Below are 24,648 nucleotides of genomic sequence, written 5' to 3' on the forward strand. Positions count from 1 at the left end.
GGCGACACCGGCCATTCACTCCCCTCAAATTTCATTCACGATCTATCTTCACGATCTATCCATCCCCTGACCCAACTAACATATCCGAACATCGACGAAATAGAATGAAAGGTGTTACTCATCGTCCAGATGACACCTGCATACAACACTAACGGGATGACGCAGCATCTGTCCCGGAATCGATCGGAAATATGCAGACTATGAAGTCTTTTTCCAGTATCTGGTGTCTATTCACTTGCTACTGGTCCGGTGCATGTGGCTTTTGGGTGAATGCCTGTTCTCTTAGAGGATTCGAGCTATATTGTGTCGGTGTAGCACCTGGTATATATCTGTTATATACTACAGTATAGATCTCTCCAGGGCTGTGCCCTGGTCGTTTCTGGGTTTGAGCGCATGACGTGGAAATACATGGTAGTGGGTTATTGTACCCGATTACCCGAGTATATCGTGTTATTGCCTGATCCTGGGTCTTGGTCTGACGAATCGTGTCGCCCTGGATAGATTCAGCTCTTTTTTGTTCGATATGGAGGGAACAGTGAATAGCTGTTCCATGGCGAATCTTGCATTATTTGTGCTTGTAGCAGTCATCCAGGTGAGCACGTCTGCTGACGATCTTTATGTACACCAACGACCTATAACTTGAACATGGTGAGCGTTTGCCACCCGGGGCAGATTATAGTTGCAGATTGAGTATGAGTATCGATTCCAGACGCATACATGTCACCATGACTTATAGAGGCTTCAAGGCCTTAGCCTAGGCTACTCGGCTAGACACAGCAGCAATGTCTCACCAAAACAAGTATAGATCTCAAACATGAAGCTTGGAAGATCTCAGATCATCTATACATGCATTCGGCCCTACTCATTTCAGCCCTCGTCTCGCGTGATCTCGTCCCGCGGGGATATACTAACATCGGTCTATGGGGTCTGGACAGGGGTGCGGTCATTGCTGTAGTACTTGTGTTACTGACGCATGGCAATGCTGGCTCCATTGTCATATATGACGGGTCGAGTGGTGGCTGCTAGACAATGCGTAATAACGGAGTAGTCTTTTGACTGGTTGAGAGTGGTCATATATTGAACTATGGCTCGTTTGTTTCGCCTCAATTGGCTAATAGCACATTCCCTGGAAGAGCCTCGATTTTAGGTTTTCGCTGTGCAACCAGATTGTGTGAGACAAAAGATATCAAATCTTATATGGCAAAGTAGTTTTGAGTTTGGCGACCAGCGCTGCAAAGTCCTTGTGCATGTGGGTAGCGTTTCATGGCTCATTAATTCATTGATCATTATACATCGATCTTAGCGTAGTTTCAAAAATGTCTAAATACCATAGTTCTGGGATGTAGAATTTGAAACTACAAAAAACCCTGAAAGTCAAGTATAAGAGAGATTTTCCATTTTTCGCTAGAGCTATGGTAGCACGTGTTGTGCAAGTAAATCGTATCATATGCTCCATTAGGTTCCATGCACGCTCGAAGAGATGACACGAGGCAATGAGATGGTATCGCGAACTTTTGTACCGTAAATTTTTAGAAATCCCAAACGCCACGCTGAAAGAACGAAGTATAAGGCCAAGTAGATCTAGATCTAGCGGCAGATTTTGTGCAAATGAAATGAAATGCACTTCATATTGATAGCAAGGGAGGGTTTCACTCCTCGTCAGTTGCTGTGACATCGTCGTCATCGTCCTCATCCTCATCAGCTTCGCTGTCTGAGTCCTCATCGTCGTCCAGACCTGGGACACCGCGCCACTCGACATAGTCACCCTCCAGCCAGCGCCGGCTGCGAGGTAGGTGGTATGGGTCAAAGGGGAAGTAAGCGTCGAGTTGGTGGCCAAGGTGGTCGCTAGCGCGTATTTCACGCCCCACTTGGCCGAGATTACCAAGGCTGCGGAAAGAAGTAACGCGAAGACGCTTGTTGGTCTCCAGGAGGGGGTAGACGTAAAGGAGCTGGAAGTGGTGGGCAATGCGTGCAAACTGGGTGACGATGCCAGGCGAGCAAATTTTGAGCGGGTTCAGTCGCGAGTAGATCGACTTGTGAAGGTACTCCTTGACGTTGGGTGGGAAGATAATTTGGCTGGGCTCGAGCTCATCGATCTGATCTATAGTGTCACCTTCGATAGCTGCAGTAGTCAAATCACGCCAGCGGAAACAGAAAATGTAGAGCACGGCCTGAGCGGTGGAGTAGTATGGAGCGTAGCGACGAAGATCTGGACCGCGGCAGCCAGGTTCATAGTCCGCTTGCAGGTTGTCCACATGTGTAAGCAGGAGGTCGAAGACATCGCGCACAACGTCCCCAGAGATGTGGGCACCACGAGCGACATAGCTGGCTAGATAGGCGGCAGCCGACTGGCGCATAAGACCAGGCTGGGACTTGCTGCTGATGATATCCATACACTCGGTGGCAAACAGCTCAACAAGCTCAGGAGACAACTGAGAGAAATGGAAAAGGAGGAATTGAGAGTGTCGGGACTTGTAGGTTGGGAGAATGATGGATCGGAAGTGGCTGATTAGAAGTGACAAAGTGTTTTCTTTGTCGACCGCAGTCCCTGAGGAGAAGGGGTCTGAGTAGAATTCAAAGAGAATATCAAGCATCCCGTCTACTTTTTGGATGTTTGACTTGATCTCCTGGCCACGTTCGTTGGCCTCATCGTCATCACTCAAGTCTTCATCTTCATCGTCCAGCTCTTCGTCTGGGTTAGGAGCTTCCAAGAGGAATTCCTCTCCGAACTCGTCCTCGACATCTTCCAAATCCACTTGTATCTGCACATCAATCTTGACCAGTTTCTCGGTGATGAGGGCAAGAACGTCGGACTGAAGCTCGGGGGCGTATTGGATAATTTTGATGAGGTTGCGGGTATAGGCGAGGAAGCACTTGGCAGGGTCGGGATGGGGGGAAATTGGTGAGATAAGATGGGCGACAGGGCTCCACTGCCAGCGGGGATGAGCCGCATCACATGGCGCAGGGCCATATGGATACGAGCGTAGATCTCAGAGGGTTGAACAACGGGGTAGCCAGGAAGTCGGCCAGTTCCATATGAGACGCCGGTCAGTTTCGAAGTCAACATGCGGAAGACCTGACCAAGATATGTTCCCTGTGCCGCGGCGAGATTGCCCAGGAACCGGATGAAGAGTTTCACATAGGCCTCATCGCGGCCCAGCCACTCACTGTCGAGAACGGCATTTACTAGCCCGCTGCAGTTGCGATCCAAGGAGGCGATGTGAGAGAGGAGACCCATCAGGTGATTCTTGAGGGATGCGTGTGTCGGAAGGTTCCATGCCTGCATGCCAGTGTCCGCCTTTTTAGGGTCGGCAACGAATATCTCCTTGATTTGGTCATAGGCCTCGCTATCCCCAGCTGTGACATGGCGATGAATGGCCTGACGAACTTCTTCACGAATAACCGCAGCACTCTTTCCTTGTGTGTCTGTGAACGGGTCGTCGGAGGGGACCGAGAATGTGCGGACGGTATTTTTGTCATCGAAGGTGACGCGCGGGCGCTTATCGAGATGCTTGGGGAGGTCATCCGGGATCGACGGAGAGAAGTCCATGTCGGTGTCGTCCATCTTGCGTTTGATCCCGACGGGTTTGGAAGACTTGAGGATCGATACAGGAGACGACATCGCAATCATCTTTGATTGATGAATGGAAGGTGTGGCTGTGAGGGCCGGTGAGAGAGGAGCAGTGGCAACGGAGACCATGGCCAGTATTTAAAAGAATGCGTTATTGAGAAAGCAGAAATGAAGACTGCTGTGTTATGGACATCTGTCGGACTGAACCTCCGGTGATTGCAGAGGGACAGCTCTTGATGGAGTGAAGACAGGGACAGTAGTCAAGCACACGACCGCTTGATGAAGCGAATTTTCAATTTGTGTTACAGGTATAAGGCATCGGACTCTTAAGGCCAGTCTGTGTCCCCAAAAACATTCCAGTCTCTCAAGTGGATTGATGGATACTCAAAGCCGAGGTGATGTGCATCGGATTCAAGTGCTGGAGTTAAGAAAAAAAATGCACTTGGATTTGTTGTGGGGCTGCGGAGAACCCGTGACTGGTGAATTCTGACGCTAGTCCATATTGGGTATAATTGAAAGATTATGTCACTTTGATGCCTTAGTGATGCCTGAGGCGAAAAGATTTCTGCTGAACTATTTACTGTTCCTTCACTAGTATGACGCCAAATCACACTACAAAGACGACCGAGGCTAGAATCACCAGGCATCTAGCCCTGGACGTAGAATAGAGGGTTTAAGGTATTTGTCTTCAACACTGAATATATTGAAATATGTGCAAAGTCTACTTATGTCAGAGGTAATGCATACACCAATGCCGAGATAGTTGTGAGCCCATCGTAGATCCTGACAAACACCCAATGAACAAATTGTGAGACAAATGGCAGAAGAGAGACAAAAATCGAAATCGGGAATTAGAGCGGCTCCTCCCATGGTATAGTGCGAATCGGGGAATAAAGGTCAAAGAGTCGTGAAGAGAGTGAATAAGAGTTGGTCGTAGCGGGCGTTGTTAAGGAAGATCCAGTCCTGTCAGAAACGCCACTCAGTGGGTCATGGATTATAGTCCCGGCTCAGCCGGGGTGTCCAGAAGAATTGTCGATGATTCACAGCCACGGACCCGCACTAATGGGTCCAAGCTTGTTGTCAAAGACACTTCCATATACCTCCTCGATTTCGGCAAGGTAGTCGTCGACTGTGAACTTGTGTAGTCCCTTGCGAGTAAGGTAAAGCTCCTCCTCGTCCAGAACATGGGGGCCGCCAAACTCCTCGGCCACCTCATTAACCTGCGCTAACTCTTTGCTGAATGGATGCGACTCGGGCGCAGGCTTGAAAGTCTCTAGAGATGCCCCAAGCGTAGGGTTGCTGCGCGGTGCATTCAGAGTCGGGGGCGAATTTCTGGACTGGGAGCGCTTGCGTGCAAGGTCCTGGTGAGATCGTTTGGTATGCGAGAGAGCTCGAGTAGGAACCAATGGAGCATCCGTTGATGAGGCCGATGTAGTGGAGGAGCGTGGGCCGCTAGTCACAGTTGCCGACCGCTTGGGGAAGTAAGAACCTGGGCTGCCATCGATGGGAGAAGTGTTCTGAGAAAGGTCGGGGGTGGTGATGGACGAGGAGTAGCTGTGGGGCGATACGGCAATATCGGAATCGTCCCGCGATCGCATCGATGAAGCAGAAGAATGCGGGGACTGCGCCATCGAGCTCAGATCGGGAGCGTTGTAAGCCAGCATGTTGGTGGTGGAGATGAGCTGAACAGGGCCAGAGATATTGCTACGCTTGATGGAGCCAGAATTGAATCGTGCATGACCCTTGGGCTTCTCCTCGCGATACGGCATGGGCGCCGACACTTCGGGCCGCTTGTGGCGCTTGGTAAATGCGCGCGTGAGAGTCGACATGATGATCTAGAGTGGTGGTTTGTGACACCTGAAGGCGGATTTAAAGATCACAAGATGTGGGTTTGGTTTGATTTGGTGTATTTTGGGACAAATAAATCGACCCGAAATGCTTTTGAATATTCGTTTTTAGTTTCGAATACCTGTCAAAAAGCCTCCTGATCTCGCGTGGTAGATGATTGCAGATTGCGGAGGCGGCGAATGAAGATCAATTTCCGGAATGTCAGATGTCTGTGTCTTGCACAGAGATTAATGAGTGTCAAGGCCGAAATGCGCTAACTTTGCACAGCAAAATAGCAGACGTTCAGTCTCTTTTGTTTCCCTGAGTCTAGGGGAATGAATGAGGGGCGTACAGCCAGGACGCGCCAGGGGTACAAAAATGGTAAAGTGGTCAAAAAACCTAGGGAATGAGGTCAAAAAAAGGAGTCCAGGATCACAGATCACAGATCATAGATCAATATTATCAGGACTGTCAGAAATGAAGGGAAGGGAAAGAATGAAGGAAATCCCTGAAGTAAGAGAAGGGGAAGAAGAGAAGAGGCAAGGGTCTGGACTTGTAAACTGTGTTTTCCCGTGGGCGCTTACCGTTTGGACTCCAATCATTCACCTCCAACACCACTTAAACGTTCCCACTTACTTCCCGTACCAAGGTTCGTCTGTGTTCTGGAGTCCACTCCACCACTATTATTTGTTCCTTGAAGGGTCGTGGCGAACACGTTCTTTCCAATTTTTCTGTCTCTCCATTCTTCTTTTACAGTTTTACTGGTGGTCCACTTGTCCCAGTTCTTTTCGCCATCGCCTTTGTCCGAAAAGGTGGCCACGGCCCCATTGTCCGTGCCTGGAAGGGGCGCTTTAACGGAGGTTGTCATGGGGGGCTAAGTCATGCTTCCCTTGGGCAGGAAAAAAGCGCTTGACGTGTTATGCTAATGCAGACCCTAGGGTCACACTGAGTTGTTCGGGTCTCTACGTACATAAAGGCCGACCCAATCATCCGAAAAAAAGAACCGATCAAAGGGAGCATGCAATGAGATTTGTGATGCAACAATGCTCTGCGCTTTATTGCTCTAAAGGAATGAAACAGCCCCGAACTCGAGTCTCCCGGGGTCCGTTTCACCACTACCAGCCGTTCCTAAACTAAAAGCAGTCTGTGCTCCGCAAGACCGACGGATCGCCAGGTCCCAGGCACGGCCGGCATAATGCATGAAAGCCAATCAAATCGTGCCCCGACCCATCCCGATGCCGCCGGCGTGATCCTGGTGCGACCGGCGCTTCGAGATGCAGGGCTGCTGCACCTGATTGAACCTGGTGGTTGCGAGCGGTGCTTTTCGATGGACCTGTGAGGGGTTCGCTCGTGGGTCACTCGAGTTTGGTGGGCTGAGGTGGGCCCCGCTCGTTAATCTTAAAAATCTCGTAGATATACGCTGGGCCTCCACTGTTACCGAGTCAAGTGGGTCGGGCCTCAAGATCCTTCTCTGATCACGACAACGCACAGTCAAAGGAACTAAAAAGCTATGTGATTACCTACCATTTCGGGCCTCACCCTCATAATTGATTATTATTTCGGCCTTCATTCTCATCCTTACTCGTGTTCTGAGGAATGATGAAACATGCGACCGGAGGTTAATTTAGTCCGTCGCAGGTTAAGTGCGACCCCATCACAATGCGATCCTCAAATTTGAGGATGGGACATATTCATTGCAGAAGTTTTGCGGTCAAAAGTATATACTGGATTTACTTTTCGATAGCTCGTCTGCCTTGGACTGCTCTGTTCCTCTTGTTTGGTCTTCATGAAAGGCCCCCATGTCACTAATGCCAGCAGACTCTGCACTTGCGCCCGTCGCCACATCGCCGGACCCCACGGTCACAGCATCCTGCGAATTTCCTGATAAGTTCATTCTCCGAGGGCGAATATGGATGTCATGGAAAAGCCGAGTATGATCGTCGCCCGGGAGTTGCCCTGTGTAAGCCGACGATTCAAAAATTTCCCCATCTGCAGGGCTCCGAGCTTTGCTGCTATTCTGAGAGGTCATACATTGATACATTTGCCCCCCGGATTCTCCAAATGGCCCAATCGGGTATTCTTCCACCGTGTATTGGTTAGATACTGCGGTCATCCAGTGCGCTATGCCGGTCCAGTCTTGTAAAGGATATTGGGCCCACTCCTCCATGCGCCCTGACTTTTGCCTTTGCCCATCTGCCTTTGCAGAAGCTTGGACCACTGCCGATGGCCTCACGGCGCGAAGTGTGACCAACGCGCCGTACAAAGCCGCCTCAGTTTCGGCTAGTCTTTGCTCAAGCTGGTTGAGATATCCGAGGGGCAAGCCCCTGTAAATGCTTAGCTTTCGTCTCGGGTGTCACCTAGAAGGAATTCACCTTTTGCCACTTTCTGGGTACACACATCTTGATGGTTCATGCGAGCACTGTGAACAGCAAGGACTATCAAGGATACAGGCAAAGGTTTGAGTTAGATACTGATATCAGTTTCTCAAAGTCAAACAAGGTTCCTCTGGGCGTACAGTTTGCGGTCACACTATAACCTAGTCAGTAGTGCTCCAGATCTAGATCTTCACGAAACCAACTTTGCATTTTCGTTGTCTGCATGTCTCACATGAGATTGAACTTATTTTATCATTTGCTACATGTCGGGTGATCAATATGAGCCAATCATTCTCATTTCTGTGGTCGGTTGGGTACGTACCTGACATCTTATCTGATGCTGGAATTCGTTCACGGCGCAATAGCCCATTTGGGCATTAGCCAATACCGAGTTCTGATATTTGAGTCAACTTTCAAATAATGTATCAGTACTTTGCACGCCAATCTGGCCCTTGCCAATTCGGCCTATACGGTGTGAAGAGAGAAAATGGCAGATTCCGTCCGGACAAAGAAACCTCCGATGGCTTCCGGCACGTGCCCCAACATCGATCTGTCACCATGTCGGACTAGACAGGCGCATGTTGCCAAGACAAATTTATATCACAGTGCTCACGTCCATCCGCTCCGGTGAGATAAAACTGCTGTCAATATAATACAAACCAGACAACAACACAAGCCAAATTCAAGTCTGGGAGATACTTGCTTATATAATCAACAGTGGCCGTCTCCAAGCAACCCAACTTGCTTCGCGCAACATTGCATATTCGCTTTGGCGTCATTTAGAAAATGTGAAGCGAAGACCATAGGATGGCTTCTCCGTCGTCACTCAGCACCCGCCTAGAAGACGAGTCAGATTGGCAGTATGGTCCTCGTCCCACCAAGCGATACAAGCGAGCCTCAACGTCAGGTGCTTCGAAACCGTCCCCTCGCGAGATCGGTTATATGAGGGAGCCCCAGGACGACGGCTCTGCCAGCTTTCTTGGGAGCTCCAGCGGGATCCACTTTGTTCGGCATGTATATAGCGCCTTTGCCCGCCGTTCAGCGGATCTAAAGCAAACTAGAGCTCGGGATAGGAGCTCAGTGCCAGGAGAAGATGATCGCTTGCTGCGCGACCCTGGTTACCAGGACACCAACGAGCTATGGACCAAGGAGGAACTAAACCTTTCGCCTCCCGCTACCTTCTCCTTTGAGGATCTTGTTCATTGGACCCGTCGGTACTTCGAAAACTGGCATCCGATTTTCCCTTGTCTCCATGCACCAACGGTTTTGAAGACTTTGGAGACGCTTGCTCGTCATGGCTTGGACTCGCTCAATAGACTGGACCTAATGGTCATCCGCTGTCTTGTTTCGATATCAATGGCGGATAGTCGACAAGTCCAGACTCCTGAATCGGAATTGGGGCCAATCCCTGCCCCTTTGGTTTTCCAAAGTGTGCAGCACATAATGCAAGAGATACAGAGCTTGCTAGCAGAGCCAACCACGCTCCCACTATTGCAGGCTGCATTTACCGCTCAGCTCACCATAACATCCCTACTACGTCTCAATGCTGCCTCTCGCGTGGGTGGTATCATTACCCGAACTGCTTTTCACTTGGGTCTTCATCGATGCCCCGGCCGCTTTGCCTGCTTTAACAGTGAAGAGGCTGACATCCGCCGGCGTCTGTTTTGGTCAATATACTCCCTTGAGCGGTATTTATCCCAAGCTCTTGGAGTACCTCTCAGCATTCGAGACGATGATATTGATGTTTGCTATCCCGGAGCTGAAAGACATGCTGATTCACCCCGTCAGCATGATTTCGGCCGCCTCCAGCTAATGGGTCATCTTGCCAAATTTGCCCGCATCAGAGGGCTCATCCTGGAGTTGCGTAACAAGTCCATTTTGCATAGCCATGCTGGCACGGTCGAGGCATCACATGTCAATGGTGAACTGTCTCAATGGTGGAATGAAGTTTATGATGATGTCAACCCAATTGAGGACACTTCAGAGGCCAACCTTGAACAAAATCCGGTCCTCGCTCCGTACCACCGACTTTTGCTTATGGTTTTAAGACAGGAAGCAATCATCTCTATGAACAGGCCTCTTCTCGCTGCTGAGAAACCCAACCCCGACTATAAGAATGCCCTACAGACATGCATTGGCTCTTCGCGGTCTTTGCTTGCTGCCTTGAAAAAGTATATGTCTTCATCATCTGATGCTCCCCTGGCATGGCCGTCTTTTACCTGGATAACATGGATGGCATGCCTCATATTGATGTATGCATCATGGGAAGGCGAGCTCCCTGTACCCACAGCTCTAAAGTATGCGAGGATGGGTACTTCTGTGCTGGAAAATCTTGCCCTTCGAGGAAGTAGCTGGCCAGAGACATGTATCGAGGCGATCAGAAGTATGGAGTCGGCTTTGCTCTCGAATATTGGCTCTCAAGAAGCATCATCTGTCCCGCTTGCCAACGACAGGGGTCTTACACGAAATCAAAGCGGATCTCCGGCAGCTGTCACACCTCGTCGACCAGTGGGAGAGAATGCATCACTCGCCCCTTCCGATGACCAAGGGCCACATGCATCTCCGCCTGCCCCATCTTCAACTAGAGCACAAAGGATCGGAACACCGGCAAATCCTGCTATGCGTAATCCTGGAGAGCCATCTGCCTCCGCTTTCATCCCACATGATACTCAAGGCCACGCAATCGACTTGCCCTCGTTCGATGCGTATTCAGTGAATGGTCAGACCTCGGCTGGTCTTATTTTTGGCAACATGGCAAACCCAAATGCCAATTTTTACCCAGGGAATATAAGTCAGGAGTCTCAGCCCTTCTCCGATGCATCTTTCTTCATGAATGATCTCTGGAGTGTGGCAGACGGCCCATGGATCATTGATGGCAATCTACTATAACACTTCTTAGATCAGGGTGGATGAACTTTTCTACAGCAGCAGTCCAGGAAAGTACCGCTTGGTTCTAGTAGCACATCATGCGACAGACTTTATCGCGATTATTTTCCTTCCCTGATCCAAAACTACACACAACTGCCCCTTTCCTTCTATACCAGCAAACAATCCCTTTCGCAACTGATTCAGATATAGCTCATATGCAGGCATATATCCTCTCACAAATTTGAGAACCTCATCATCAGTCATACCTGCACTTTTGTACTGCCTTAGAGCACGCTCCTGTTCCATACGCCATCCATACACATTGACCAAGTCATCCGTATCCAAATGAAGCAGGTAATTGAAATGTTTCGGCCCCATGAATAATTCGCAGTATTGTCGAAGGCTTTTATTCATACCCAGAAGATGCTCAACAGCATGTTCCTTCAGTGTATCTGTCGGATACGCTGGCCCAGATGTAGCTTCCCCCGCTTCTTCCCATCGCAACTGGACCTTTTCTTCGGCAAGAGGCTGAAACCCAACACACCACCCTTCGAAAAGAACGATATCAATGTCGCGTGTGGCTCTAGTCTCCCATTGAGGTGATGGGGCTCTTCCACCTTCTCCATTGAATAAACTCTTATCGAAAGACGGAATCGATATCTCTTTTGAGTCGATCAGACTTCTGAAGAAGGATACCGATAAAGTTGTATCATGTGTTCCGGGTTGTCCACGCGCTTGAAGGAGCTTATTAGATGGATTTGTTTCTCGAAGCTTGGTGAGATCGTCATGGTCGAGATATAGATCATCCAAGGAGAGATTGATTGTTTTGTAATTGTGTTTGTTGCCGAGAGTGCTAGCAAGCGCATCGGTCCATGTGGATTTGCCGCTGCCCTGTAGACCCGTTAGGGCAAGGACGAAGGGAGATTTGGTTGGACATGTTGATTGTTTGGTGATATGTTGTTTGATATGTGGTATAATGTGACTCAAGATAGTGTCAATGTCTTCTGCGGGTATCTTGGAAGCGCCCATTGTGACAGTGAAGCCAAGGGTGAATGCGACACCTTGGAAGTAGGAACACGCGCCATTTTGTTTATGAACATGTACTTGTATATATAAATCTTTTAGCCAATTAGATTCACCTAAACTTATCACTGGATAAAGATTTGCCTCTTGTTCAAACCTGCACGCGTCGGACATGTCTTTCTCCTGGTGGGTCCCCGGAGATGAAGACCCCCGCCCTCAACACTCCAGGATGGCAGAACCCGCCGGACTTAGAAACCTCCGAGAGAGCCTCCCGTGAGACCTCATTGGCCAAATGTATTAGGGATGAGGGGGACACTAAATTTGGTCTCCATCAAGACCCAGAAGTGATTGACAGAGCTAGAAACAAAAAGCCATAAACCCCCCGCATACACAAAGTATTCACCCCTCTCCATATTTAGTTCAAACTTACATACTATCTCCAATCAAAATGTCGCCCTCTGCCGTGGGAAAGACCTACAATATCGCCTCTATCCCGGCTGATGGTATTGGCCCTGAGGTCATCGAAGCTGGTATCACCGCTTTGAATGCCTTGACGGATACTCTTCAGACATTCAAGTTGAACTTCAAGAACTATGACTGGAGTTCAGAGACATACAAGAAGACCGGAAAGTATATCCCCGATGGCGGCCTCGAGGAGCTGAAGAAGCACGATGCTATTTTCTTCGGCGCCGTTGGTGCACCCGGTAAAAATTCTAAACCAAAATACAGATAATCGGTATTACAGCAAAGCTAACAGTCAATAGACGTCCCCGATCACATCTCGTTGTGGGGTCTCCGCTTGGCTATTTGCCAACCTTTCCAGCAATACGCCAATGTTCGCCCAACAAGAGTCTTCCGCGGCACTGAGTCACCTCTGCGCAACTGCAAAGACGGTGACCTTGACTGGGTTATTATCCGTGAGAACAGTGAAGGCGAATATGCCGGTCAAGGTGGTCGCTCTCACGCAGGCAAGCCTTGGGAAGTTGCTACCGAGGTCTCCATCTTCTCCCGACACGGTGTTGAGAGAATTATGCGCTTCGCTTTTGAGACTGCCCAGAAGCGTCCTCGTAAGCTCTTGACTGTTGTCACTAAGAGCAATGCTCAGCGCAACGGTATGGTTCTCTGGGATGAGGTTGCCAAGGCCGTTGCTGTGGATTTCCCGGATGTCACTGTTGACAAAATGCTTGTTGATGCTATGACCACTCGTATGGTGTTGAAGCCTGAGAGCTTGGACACCATCGTTGCTACCAATTTGGTGAGTACAAGCCCAAAACTTGGATAAATATTTGCTTACCATATTTAGCACGCTGATATTCTTTCCGATCTTGCTGCTTCGCTGGCTGGTTCTATTGGTATCGCTCCTACTTCTAACCTTGATCCCACTCGCGAGTACCCTAGTATGTTTGAGCCTATTCACGGTTCCGCTTTTGACATCACTGGCATGGGTATTTCTAACCCCGTGGCTACTTTCTGGACTGCTGCTGAAATGCTTGCATGGCTGGGCGAGGAAGAGGCATCGAAGAAGCTTCTGGAATGTGTTGAGAATGTCTGTGAGCAGGGAATTTTGACCCGCGATTTGGGCGGAAAGGCTTCTACTAAGGAGGTTACGGAGGCTGTTGTGGCTGAGATCAAGAAATTGGGTTCCAAATAGATAAAAGTAGGATCGGTGGATTAGAGTGTACAGGTATATAAAATTGATGGATCTTATATCATACTATGAAGCAGAGATAGTCAAAGTTTGAAGCTGTATTATGTACCTATCTGCTTGATTCGCCTAGACTAGGTAAGCTGGTAGTTTTGTAGTACCCGTGGAGCGCTGTAATATTAGATCGAGAACTGAGCTTGAGTTTGGTGGATAGGCAGATCTTTGCCGTCAGACTAGGCCATTTTATCCCTCGAAGCGGTTCCACATGAGCTAGCTTCCATGCCTCGCCAAGGAGTCTGCGAAGATTGCCGAAACCAGGATGCGCGATAGCTCTTCAATTAAGCCCAGTGCCGTTATGACTTGAGTCTTTCTCCCGGCGACTTTTGCTTGTGTAAGAGCCTCCCGTTTTTGAATCTCATGTCTTTGTAACTGACACACCTGATGTGATTGATTCGATGCAGTCTTTCTTTAGCATGTCTTTCTTTGACTGAGAGGGAAAGTCAGACGGAACAGTTGCAATGAGCTTATGGATCTACTTCGCGGCGGCAGTCCCACTGACAGCCATAGTGATGGTCTCGTGGGTCTTATGCACCCGAAGAAACAGGAAGAAGTCTAGCTGGATGCTGATACGGAGAGTGACTGGCCTTCTGGCGGTATAAAGTGGGCGAACTGCTTATAGATTTGTGGTTGTAAGGTGCGAGGCTGGAAACGTTTTTATTTCGAATTGACTCATCTGTTGCTCCTGGCACAACGTCGTGTTTTGGAAATGGGGATTTGGCGAATTGGGGATGGAGAAAAGGAGAAATGAGGTGTTGATATAGACTCTCTTGGAGCAAGCAATCTCCTCATTTCGTTAATAAGAGAAAGACCCTGGGTGCCATTAGGTGGGACTTGATATCGATCCATTCTGTAGGAGTCAGTCATCTGTTCAGAGCCCTGAAGTTCAGGCCGCGGGCTGCTGATGAATGTGACGAGGGTAGACATTGAAGTTGATACCCAACAAATTGTTTTCACAACATCTACAACCTGTTCGAATTGCCGTATTCAAAGACGAAATAGCCATTAATAGTACCCTTCGGCAATCAGATCGGCGAGACCGGAATCTTGGCAGGCTGCGGCATCACAAAACCACGCATCGGAATGCCGATACGGAGGAGGACAAGGTCGGGAATAGTTTTCTTCCGCAAATCACAACGCATTAATATGTCATAAGGACCCACGAACTTGATCCTAGACATGAAAAGTGGTCCCTGGCGCAGTCTGACGCCGAGCACTAAACAAGAACCAATGGATCGCTCACATCTGGGGCAAAATCCTCCGAAAATCGCTACTTTTACCCCGGAGTCGACCCAGCCCCATCAGACCCAGTGGCACAGCCGAGCAGACAAGGCTTGTTAGTCGCGTTTATAGGCGGAGGTGGCCATGACCGCGTAGCTCGGGAAGTGGAAGCGGGAATTTCGGGGCGATAAGACGCCGCTATTGGTTGCCGATGGATCCATAGCAACCGGATATCCGATGCGGTACCGCCGAACGGGTCTCGGTTGACGTTGAATCTAAGGCAGAGACGGCATCATTCCTCATTGTTATCTCGTTTGGCTGGGCGACGTTTTCGAAGCCGAATCAGGATCCGTGTCTAGGCGGAATAATTCGGGTTAGAGGGGTTTCTATGACATGGCGATGGGTCTAAGTGTGGTCTGGACTATACTGATAGCTCGTGTATTCTCGTGAAAATTTCTTTAGATAGTAGAATAAATCTTAAGCTAAATCTCTCAAAAGATACATTTTATGAAAGAATCTTTTTGAATACCCCCTTCTTTCCTAATCACATTGTCATGGCTCCTTCAATCAACGACGTGCCTGTTGGCCAAACAACCCTGCCGTCCGCTTGTAATGTCGGCATCAACGGCTTTGGTCGTATTGGTACGAGACCTAAACAGCCTATCCAATCCCAACACAAGCTAATAAATAGCTTCGCATAGGTCGCAATGTACTCCGTGCTGCTCTCGTCCGATCTGATATCCAGGTTGTTGCGATCAACCACACTTGCGTCACCGTCGAAGACCTCGTCTATCTTATCCGCTATGATTCCTCAATGGGCAACCTGGACGACCGAGTCGACATCCAGATTGTGTCAGATGCTTTGATCACCATCGATGGGAAGCGGATTGCTCTTACATCTGAGCGTGACTTGAAGAAGCTCAACTGGGCCTCCGTGGGAGCTGACTACGTCCTCGAATGCACCGGAAAGTTCACAAAGCGAGACCTTGCCATGGAACACATCACCCATGGTAACGCCAAGCGTGTGCTCATTTCCGCACCTAGCTCAGACGCACCTACTTTTGTCTATGGTGTGAACTCCGATGATTATAAGTCCAGCGAAGAATGCCGTGTTGTTTCCAACGCCAGCTGCACAACCAACTGTGTTACTCCTGTTTTGAAGGTTCTTCAAGAGTCATTTGGCATTACTCAGGGCTTCTTGACCACAATTCACGCCGCTACCCGATCTCAGCAGGTCCTGGATGGGTACAGCAAGAAGAACGCTCGTCTTGGTAAGAACTCCTCTTCGACAATAAAGGTTACGGTGTCTAATTTCTCATAGGACGTGGCGTTTTCAACAATATTATTCCCACCACCACCGGTGCCGCCAAGGCCGTCGCATCTGTCTTGCCCGAGTTGAAAGGAAAGGTCACTGGTGTCTCCATTCGTGTTCCTACGTGAGTCAATGACCCTATCATAACTAATAACAAAGCGCAAGCTAACATACCCAGACCCAACGTCTCCATGATTGATCTCACAGTCAGCACCGAAAAGCCCACTTCTCTTGCCGAAATTATCTCCACGTTCCGTGTGGCTGCAAAGTCCGATATGGCTGGCGTCCTTCGAGTCACGGACGAGCAATTGGTTAGCAGTGATTACAACGGCAGCCCTTATAGCGCTATCATTGATGCTCCCGCATGTGCAGAGCTCAACCCTCAGGTATGCTCTAGTCATCGTTTGAGAAGATAACAATGTGCTAATTCATCTATAGTTCTTTAAGATCATGGCATGGTATGACAATGAATGGGGATACTCGAACCGACTTCTTGATTTGACGAATTTGGTGCATGCCCGGGAGGCTAATTAGATGGGCTGGGACGGTGTTTGGTGTTCGACGAAAGATATAATACCATTTACATATTTGTTATTTAATGCATTGCGAGACAGATCCATTAGAACAATTACAAAAATTTTCACTGCAGGATTTACTAGTAGCCCATAGTCATGTTGAAACGGGGCGACCTCGCACATTGTACCTATCCTGCTTGTAAGCGCACTTTAGGGCTGATCTAAGCAGGAGGCCATTTTTACAGTAGGTTTCCACTCTAGGCGAAATATTCGAGCTTCGGGAAGATATCAAAATAAAATGGCCAGAAGCATTGTATCAGCAAGACACGACAGTAGAGCTCTAGAAGCACCCAGCGTATTCTCACTCATACGATTCTTTTTCTTGGCGTCGTAATTCCAGGCTCAGCCCGAAGGACGATTCTAAATATTCACAAAAAGAAGTGGAAAACATAGTGGTCGAAATACCTCCAATTCTCCCATTGTAGCCGTGAACCAGATGCAAGGGCAAAGCACGCCTTAAGTGCAGCTGTCACTGCCAGAAATGAAGGTTCCATCAGAGTCCTCACAGCCACAGTCTCCAGTCTGGGGATCCTTGATGCAGCCAGTGCCGACACCGCTGTCCTCTCCCTCGTCGCTCCAGTAGAAGATCCAGTAGTCCGAGCTCTCCTCCAACTCATCGCTGGTTGGGGCGGTGCAGGTGTAAGCGCTGCAGGTACCGTAGGGAGCACCGGTATCATCATCGTACTGGTGATCAGTCTCGAAGACGGCAAAGGTCTGGGTTCCGGAGACGCGAGTGTTGTGGGAGCACTCGGCGGCCTGGATGGCAGTCGAGACCGCAGAGGCTATTAGTTGCGAGGAAAGGTTAGCACATAGCAGCATTGAGTGGGAATGGTGCATAATGGTTGCATTTACCAGAGCAGCTCAAGCTTTCGGGCTTGTATCCCTTTGTGTTGGATGTGCATGGATCAACGGTGGCCATGACCATGACAGGGGCTGCCACAAGGCCGAAGAAGGTGGTGAACTTCATTTTGGATCAGGTGTCGCTTTTTTGAGATTGTGTAGTGAATGCTGATGCGGATTTCTCGAGAAAGCACAGTGCCCTCTTATAGATTTTAGCCACGGCTCATCTTCGGGATTTGATCTAATTAGAAAGCCAATAACTTATATCTGACACAAGGTAATTTCTCTTTATGATCAATACCGAGAATGAAGCTGTCGTGGTAACTAATTTTTGGGGATGTTTGTACTCAGGGGGGACCCATAGAAAGTGTTTCAAGTTGCGCTTCGAAACAGCCATGGGGCTTAGCTCGGCGATCCTCCGCTTTTAGTGCCCAAACTTTAAGACGAATAGCTAGAGTTTTTCTGTTAGTAGACTACCACCGGGTATGCTCGCTCAAGTTTGTGGATATCGCCATCCAACTCTTCGGCGGGCTATTAAGGATGGCTGGTAGAGATGTGCCACCTAGCCGACTCATGGCTTCAATAACATCTAATAATGTCGCCCTTGAATATGTTTCATGCAGAATGATTTAAGACACCGACCATGGTCTAGAACTCGTACGATCGCGGCAACGAGTAAGCGCAATCAAGATCGCCCCTAGGGTAGGTCCAATACAGTAAGTCAACTATGATCTTCAATTAAAGTTGTTGCAGTTTAAGAGTTTAGAGTTAAATTTGTACACCGCTAAGTCCAATCGGCCTTTCCCTTTTCAGTCATTCTTCCCTTCTATAGATTTCTGCGAAAAAGCTGACGTGGCCCAATTTACAGATAGCAATACAGATGGCCTCAATTTCATGTAACATGTGGATTATCCGGCTTCGGCCTTATCCGCATAAATAGGAAACAATTTGAAGAGTCCTTCGCCATCTCTAATATGACGAGCTGAAGATGTACAGGCCTTTGGCCTGATGCTCATCCCTAATGACGTTCCATCCCCACATTCAAGTTGTTGGCCAGCATCCCCGCTGCTCCATTATCCCTCCATTCACTTCTCCACTTTTATTCTGCCAGCTATGGTATTTAATTACAGTAGTAAAATACAGTATGTATAGATATACCCCTTACATGTGGATCTTCTTCAAAGGCTTCCACAACACGCTTAGGCGTACAGTAGATTTACATTCAATCTCTAGAGATAGTCCATGAGCTCACAACACAAGCTCACGGACCTTTCAATATGGCATTCCTTGAGTACCGATACCCAGTCTTTCATTCGATTCGATTCATTCTCTGGAGGATAAAGCTTCATTGGTAGACAATATAATTACAATAATCGTCAGTCGTAAAATCCTCTCAATCTAGCACCCGTCGACTAAATAGATCATTCTTCCCGCTGAACTGAAACGGTGGTGCAGCTGGTGCTACAACAGCTGGATGAGCTTCCATTCCCCGGCTCTTGAGAGCCTTTCGAAGGGTTTCACCGCAGACAGGCAGATGAAGCTCGGCAGCTATCTGATTGCATGACTTGGCCCGATTATCAAAGCTTGATCGTATCCACTCAATGGTAGAATCTAGCTGCTCTTTGGATAGCTTCGGCTTCCGGCCTGAGCTCTTCTTCGGTGTAGGTTTTTGGGAAACAGTTGTATAGCGAACTTGATTTTTTGTACAACCAAGCCGGGAAGCGATCTGACTGTATGTATAGCCCTCTCCGGCAAGGCAAAGGACACGGAGGCGCTGGTCACGCGTAAGGTGCTTTGAAGGACGAGGTGTAGAAGGTGGTTCCATAGTGGAATTGGTTGCGAAATAGGTGGAGTAGGTGATACCGGTACCGTGGTAGAGTAGGTGCAATAGGGTTGTTGAATAGTGGTTAGAGTGATAATCACTTTAAGTCCAATAAGGGGTTTGATAGTTGTACGTTTACTATGACGTTGATATGATATCAACAGAGTTCTATAGATATGAATGTATTCATTTAACCAAGACGTATCATAAAATAGGTAGGCGGTGTATAACTTTCTCACCGCCTATCGTGAAAATGAATCGGCTATGTCGGCCCCCGGACAACCGGATTTACGCTCTGGCTCCACTCTTACTATGATATCACCCATTGTCTTATCAAGGTCAAGGAAAATGTCTATTCCATGCGATACGTATTGCTCTATGATTTCCTTTTGTCCTCGGGAATCATAATTGAAAGCTCCGAAAGTCGGCTCAGAAGTTCTCCGATAAGCGCCATGAAGCTTGTTGAAGAAGAATAAAATGATCAAGATAGCAAACCAAATATCTTTGGTGAGTTGGGTGGCCGATCGGTGCATCATTAGTTCATGATCTAAACAATAGTATACGTACTGTCCAGCATCAGGCCACTTTACGTCATAGCCCTTAGCTACTTGTACCTACTTCTCCAAATGTTAACATATATATCTTCCCCGTTGACCCCCACTCATAAATAACAACGTTCGAACGCCCTTCAATCAATTTCAAATAAAACACAAATTACTCGAATATCCATATCATCCTACACAATCACAATGTCTGGAATCTTGCACAAAGCCGAGGATGCCCTGCATATCCACCACCAAGATAAGAACAAGCCTACCGAGCACGGAGAACATGCCAAGCAGCCCGATACTCACGCCGGTAATGATCATTTTAATCTTGTCAGAGGAAAAGAGTATCATTTACTAATAGATAACAGATAAGCACGCCCATGGCCACCATCACCATGAGAAACCCCATATGAGCCAGGAAGAGAGAGATCGGGCCGATTTTGATGCTGCCAGACACTATGATCATGCTTTGAAGAACAGTCACGGTCCTGGTGTTGGATTTGAGGAATAATACCAAACTTATGAGTCATGAGTCATGTGCGAGAAGGCTAGTTTTTCTTATAATTGAGACAGAATAAATGCATGCGAAATGGTTATAGAATGATTGATAACTGGATTGGTCTATGATATACTAGATGTACGGAGTACCTTGGCGGCGACGATCGATTGTCCTAGCGCCGAGATAATCTATGGTGTCGTGACTGCCGTCTAGTAAAATAGGTCCCACAGTGCCTGTGGGATATGGTTTCGACGAGACTGGAGGGTGGGTTACGTATCGTTATAAAAGGCGACTCCGATTGCCACAGGAATCTAAGGTTGTGTGCTCTGTCATTTTTCCTGGCACATATGATTCGAGCGCGTGTTGATATGTAGAGTTTCTAAGACTTAGTTCCAATGATAGGGCGAGAGCAATCTTTGCAAGTGCATTTGATTAGTATTGAAGGAGCTTTTTGATTGAATATCATAAGACTATTTAAACACCCCCACTAACCGTGTCCCAAGTAGCGCAGTATTCAAGGTTCGGAGAGTAATATCGTTGAGCACATACCCAAGTACCTACTTGCCATCGTTACTCTGTAGACTACGCTAGAATCTGAAGGTCACTAAAGAGTGATATGATATACATTAAACTGCTTTTTTAAGTTTACACCATGGCTCTAATACAGCGTTATCTCATATACTGACGCGGATTGGGCGAGGTGATGCGATGTCCTTTGATACTTGAGATAGCATTTCAATTACTGCGCTATTTCAAATGCGGTTAGTGAGGATGTTTAATCAATCTCATGGTGGTCAGTTACCGCGCTCCATACTGGAAAAAAGAAGCGAGAAAACGTCGTAATTGAGACGTTGCGAGATGACCCCTTTGCAGTTGAATGACTCGCACAGCACGGAATATTTGGAAACAAGTTCACGTGTGAGTCCCCACCCAGAGCCCCGCCATGCTTGGCAGACCTCAGCTCCAAAGCTTAGCCACCTCGCTATCTTATGCCCGAAATTGTTGGTTCGCGGCGATGACCGGACCCACTTCTTCAGAATATTGATTTCTACCTTTACCTCCTATTCAAGCTATGCAATGAAGCCGGTTGTGAGGATAGATATCTTGATTAAATCCGATCAAATATGGAGGACTGAAAAGATTGAAAAGATGAAAATAGTGGAAAAATCTCGATGGTCGTGGTTAGTTTTATGAACATCTTCTGCTCGGTCAAAATAGCCATCATTGCTGGACTCCACTACACTCGACGAATCGCAGCGCCTAGATCGATCTGGTGATACAGAGTATGTAGACTATTGATTTTCTATATGTGGATGCCATGGCTTAAATAGATCCTTGCATCTTCCCCTTCCATCTCCTTTTGTCTTGTCCCTCTTCACGAATTCAATTGGCCTTTTTGCCTGCCATTCGTATTCGCAATTGGCAATGGGTAAATCTGGTGCATGGGCCTGGTCTTTGGCCTTGGTATCATTGGCACAGAGTGCATCCGCGATTGAGTTCAAGGCCGCTAGCTCGACGTCGCTCACCACTGTTACCTCGACCTACTCAGAGACCGTCACCAATACTGTCACTAGTATTCTCCCAGTAACGACTACTGAAGTCACGTGTACTGCAGGCACTTCTATTGGTGCCGCAGGGTGTACCAACTCTGTATATTCCAGAAATGGAGTTTACTGGAGTGAGTGGTGTACCACATCTGCCCTTGTGGGAGTTCCATATATGACAATAGTTGGTGTTGTGGATGTTTATCTCTGCCTAGAGTTCTGTTCCATATACAGCGCTGGTTGCACAGCTGCCGATTTCCAGTCGAATCAAGAACAGTGCACTTTATTCAGGACCGTCACAGGAACAACTTCAACCAGTAGCTCAGGATTTGCTGCCATCGAAAGGTATACTACGGATCCTTGCACCGCTACCGTGACAAGCTCTTCTACCCAGCTTTCCACTGAAACGACTGTGGTGGAATATACAACAACCTTTGTATCAACCATTACGATCGTCACAAGCACTCCAAGTAGTAGCTCGTCGCCAGTCATTGCTAAAGAGACAGCCTCCTCGCCTGCTGCATTTACCGCTGCAGCAAGCTCCAGTGCTGCTCATTCTACCTCTGTGGCAAGCTTCTCTTCTTCTGTCGCGTCTATCGCTGCACCAAGCTCTATTACCGCTCATTATTCCTCGCTGGCAATCTCCCCTACGCCGATTGCGTCGACACAATCCATTCAATCTGCCAACCCTGTGCCTTCTTCGGCACGGGCGTCATCATCTTCAATCCCCCGACCACAATCATCGTCGGTCATACAGTCCCAAAGTTCATCTGTTCCAGTCTCGAGCAGTGCAATCCCGACTCAACATTCTTCATCATCTGTCATTTCATATTCGACAAAAGCTGTCTCTGTCCTTGTGCCCAGCTCTTCTGCGCCTCGTGCCTCTCATTCTACTTCGGCTTCTCATCCTGTATCGGCATCCCACCTTGTATCAATTTCTCACCATCCGTCGGCTTCCCGCCCTCTATCGCCCTCGCATCCATTATCGGTATCTCTACCATCGTCATCCTCTACGCCACTCGGTCTCCTGCCTTCATCGTCTGTCAATCCCACTTCTATCCCCGGTTCCTCCAAGCTATCAGCCAGTTCCGTTTCGACCTCAATAGCAGCGGGCTCTTCGACAAGTCCTGAGCGCAACTCAGTCACTCCGCTCTCGCTCTCAAACACCGATGCTATCCCTGTGGGGGCCCATACATCACAACCAAATACTTTGCCTGCCGGGGCTGCATTTACCACTTCGACTGTTTTCACTACCGAAATCCATACAGTCACTGCCTGTCCGTCATCAGTTCGCAACTGTCCAGCATCTGAGAGAATGACTTACTACACAACCGAGACGGTGGCTGCGTACACAACAATCTGCCCTGTCACAGCAGAAGAAACGAGTGCGACAACCACAACGGCCGCGACTATTGGCACCGAACTACCCTCTGGAGCGGGCGAGAGGCTTACCACATCTACGGTTTATACTACCAATGTCCGTCCGACTGCAATTTGCCCATCCTCAATGGAAAGCTGCGTCGACTCCCAGAAAGTCACTATCATGACTACGGAGACCGTGATAGCGTATGTCACTGTCTGTCCTGTTGAGGAAGCAGAGTCAAGGGCTACAGCGACCGTCACAAACCTGGCTTCCTATGCTCAAAACACAGATAGTCCCACTACAATTGTTGTTTACGACACACAGATCGTCACTCAAACAACAGACTACACCGCTATTCGGGATGGATCTACTATTGTGGGTACCGTGACCTTCTTCAGCCCTACGACCATCCCAGTCACCACGACCGTTGTCACGCCCACCGTTCCGGCAAGCGCTTTCTCAGCCGAGAATTCTGGAGACAATGTTATCTCCGTGGAGACTTCTTCTGACCGAACCAGTGGATCCAGCCTTGGAGCTTCCTCCGCCGAGGTTCCTTCCTCGCAGGCTGTTGGATCTGAAGATGATTCTACCTCTGTCGAGACTTCTTCCACCCAGTCCAGTGGCTCTAGTCTTGGTGCTTCCTCCGCTGGTGGATCTACTAACACTACTTCCTCTGATGAGGTTTCATCCTCTCAATCTGGATCCAGTGTTGGCGCTTCCAGTGGATTGCAAGGAGCGAGCGCAGGCAATGGAAACAGCTTCAACAAGCATATGAGCCATGAGGCTGAATGGAATTCTTCCACGACACTCCATCATGCAGCCAAGCCTTCATCTTCGATGATTCCTTCTTCAGCCGCTTGGACTGCTCAAGTCAGCGCATCCGTTGCAGCTAGTACCTCATCTGATACTTCGGCTGCCCCCGCTGCTGCCTTCACCGGTACTGCATCTCAAAGAGCTATCTGGGGCTCCTTTTTGGCCTTTGTGGTGACGGCTACGGGCTATCTTGTAATTTAATGTGATTTTATCTTCTTTCTGTTCTATTCTAAGAGGACGCGTTCCTTTTCTCCCGAGCTCCGAATGGAGACGGCCAGGGGCTTCTGTTCCTTGTAACTTATATTTCACCTTGACATATTCCATTACTGTCTGAAATAAGATATGTTCCAACTCAGGCTACTGATAGTCCTTTTATTTTCAATTTTCTGATAGATCCAATTGGCGAAAAAAGAGATAGCTATTATATATCAAACAACCCTGCTAGGACAACCTGCACAGATATATAGATTCAAATGTAGCTGATATCATGAAATAACTATAACATCCTGTATTAACTTTAGAAAAAGGCCTGCTGTGAGTGCTCATATCATCATTTTGTCCTGCTTTTCACATTTCCAAGCAACCCGCAAGCTGCCCAGGTGTATCAGCATACGCGTAATGCCTCTCCATGCCTTTGAGGGTTATACCTCATTATCACTCATCGAATCCAGATACCTAATTGCTCACACTAAGCTACTCTAGAATATGACGTTGATTAATGACTGATAATCAAAGCGGCGTCGTA

The 24,648-nt window shown here is 48.3% G+C and overlaps 11 protein-coding genes across 11 annotated transcripts; 6 read left to right on the forward strand and 5 right to left on the reverse strand.

Moving 5' to 3' along the window:
- Nucleotides 1-1,649: 1,649 nt before the first annotated feature.
- On the reverse strand, nucleotides 1,650-3,700 carry N7503_009180 (rDNA-binding RNA polymerase I transcriptional factor; the record flags this gene model as incomplete). The annotated part of the gene is made up of 2 exons (XM_057068727.1): nucleotides 1,650-2,930; nucleotides 2,957-3,700. 2 exons carry the CDS (start codon nucleotides 3,698-3,700, stop codon nucleotides 1,650-1,652), a joined length of 2,025 nt encoding a protein of 674 aa, XP_056919582.1.
- A 911-nt stretch (nucleotides 3,701-4,611) lies between these two features.
- On the reverse strand, nucleotides 4,612-5,400 carry N7503_009181 (uncharacterized protein; the record flags this gene model as incomplete). Its single annotated transcript, XM_057068728.1, has 1 exon — nucleotides 4,612-5,400. The coding sequence occupies one exon, from the start codon at nucleotides 5,398-5,400 to the stop codon at nucleotides 4,612-4,614; it is 789 nt and encodes a 262-aa protein (XP_056919583.1).
- A 2,636-nt stretch (nucleotides 5,401-8,036) lies between these two features.
- On the forward strand, nucleotides 8,037-8,343 carry N7503_009182 (uncharacterized protein; the record flags this gene model as incomplete). Its single annotated transcript, XM_057068729.1, has 2 exons — nucleotides 8,037-8,087; nucleotides 8,203-8,343. The coding sequence occupies 2 exons, from the start codon at nucleotides 8,037-8,039 to the stop codon at nucleotides 8,341-8,343; spliced, it is 192 nt and encodes a 63-aa protein (XP_056919584.1).
- Nucleotides 8,344-8,580: 237 nt separating this feature from the next.
- Nucleotides 8,581-10,662, forward strand: N7503_009183 (CeGAL family transcription factor; the record flags this gene model as incomplete). Its single annotated transcript, XM_057068730.1, has 1 exon — nucleotides 8,581-10,662. The coding sequence occupies one exon, from the start codon at nucleotides 8,581-8,583 to the stop codon at nucleotides 10,660-10,662; it is 2,082 nt and encodes a 693-aa protein (XP_056919585.1).
- Nucleotides 10,663-10,737: 75 nt separating this feature from the next.
- Nucleotides 10,738-11,670, reverse strand: N7503_009184 (uncharacterized protein; the record flags this gene model as incomplete). Its single annotated transcript, XM_057068731.1, has 1 exon — nucleotides 10,738-11,670. The coding sequence occupies one exon, from the start codon at nucleotides 11,668-11,670 to the stop codon at nucleotides 10,738-10,740; it is 933 nt and encodes a 310-aa protein (XP_056919586.1).
- A 442-nt stretch (nucleotides 11,671-12,112) lies between these two features.
- Nucleotides 12,113-13,315, forward strand: N7503_009185 (putative tartrate dehydrogenase; the record flags this gene model as incomplete). Its single annotated transcript, XM_057068732.1, has 3 exons — nucleotides 12,113-12,368; nucleotides 12,429-12,919; nucleotides 12,968-13,315. The coding sequence occupies 3 exons, from the start codon at nucleotides 12,113-12,115 to the stop codon at nucleotides 13,313-13,315; spliced, it is 1,095 nt and encodes a 364-aa protein (XP_056919587.1).
- A 1,826-nt stretch (nucleotides 13,316-15,141) lies between these two features.
- Nucleotides 15,142-16,433, forward strand: N7503_009186 (type I glyceraldehyde-3-phosphate dehydrogenase; the record flags this gene model as incomplete). Its single annotated transcript, XM_057068733.1, has 5 exons — nucleotides 15,142-15,229; nucleotides 15,289-15,858; nucleotides 15,909-16,023; nucleotides 16,078-16,285; nucleotides 16,338-16,433. 5 exons carry the CDS (start codon nucleotides 15,142-15,144, stop codon nucleotides 16,431-16,433), a joined length of 1,077 nt encoding a protein of 358 aa, XP_056919588.1.
- A 497-nt stretch (nucleotides 16,434-16,930) lies between these two features.
- N7503_009187 (uncharacterized protein) lies at nucleotides 16,931-17,441 on the reverse strand (the record flags this gene model as incomplete). The annotated part of the gene is made up of 2 exons (XM_057068734.1): nucleotides 16,931-17,256; nucleotides 17,327-17,441. 2 exons carry the CDS (start codon nucleotides 17,439-17,441, stop codon nucleotides 16,931-16,933), a joined length of 441 nt encoding a protein of 146 aa, XP_056919589.1.
- Nucleotides 17,442-18,707: 1,266 nt separating this feature from the next.
- N7503_009188 (uncharacterized protein) lies at nucleotides 18,708-19,139 on the reverse strand (the record flags this gene model as incomplete). Its single annotated transcript, XM_057068735.1, has 1 exon — nucleotides 18,708-19,139. The coding sequence occupies one exon, from the start codon at nucleotides 19,137-19,139 to the stop codon at nucleotides 18,708-18,710; it is 432 nt and encodes a 143-aa protein (XP_056919590.1).
- Nucleotides 19,140-19,885: 746 nt separating this feature from the next.
- N7503_009189 (uncharacterized protein) lies at nucleotides 19,886-20,195 on the forward strand (the record flags this gene model as incomplete). The annotated part of the gene is made up of 2 exons (XM_057068736.1): nucleotides 19,886-19,994; nucleotides 20,053-20,195. 2 exons carry the CDS (start codon nucleotides 19,886-19,888, stop codon nucleotides 20,193-20,195), a joined length of 252 nt encoding a protein of 83 aa, XP_056919591.1.
- Nucleotides 20,196-21,608: 1,413 nt separating this feature from the next.
- N7503_009190 (uncharacterized protein) lies at nucleotides 21,609-24,104 on the forward strand (the record flags this gene model as incomplete). The annotated part of the gene is made up of 1 exon (XM_057068737.1): nucleotides 21,609-24,104. One exon carries the CDS (start codon nucleotides 21,609-21,611, stop codon nucleotides 24,102-24,104), a length of 2,496 nt encoding a protein of 831 aa, XP_056919592.1.
- Between the last annotated feature and the right edge of the window lie 544 nt (nucleotides 24,105-24,648).

The sequence above is a fragment of the Penicillium pulvis genome (genome assembly GCF_028828015.1).
Source record: "Penicillium pulvis strain IBT 33274 chromosome Unknown contig_7_segment1_segment0, whole genome shotgun sequence".
In the NCBI taxonomy this organism is placed as follows: domain Eukaryota; kingdom Fungi; phylum Ascomycota; class Eurotiomycetes; order Eurotiales; family Aspergillaceae; genus Penicillium; species Penicillium pulvis.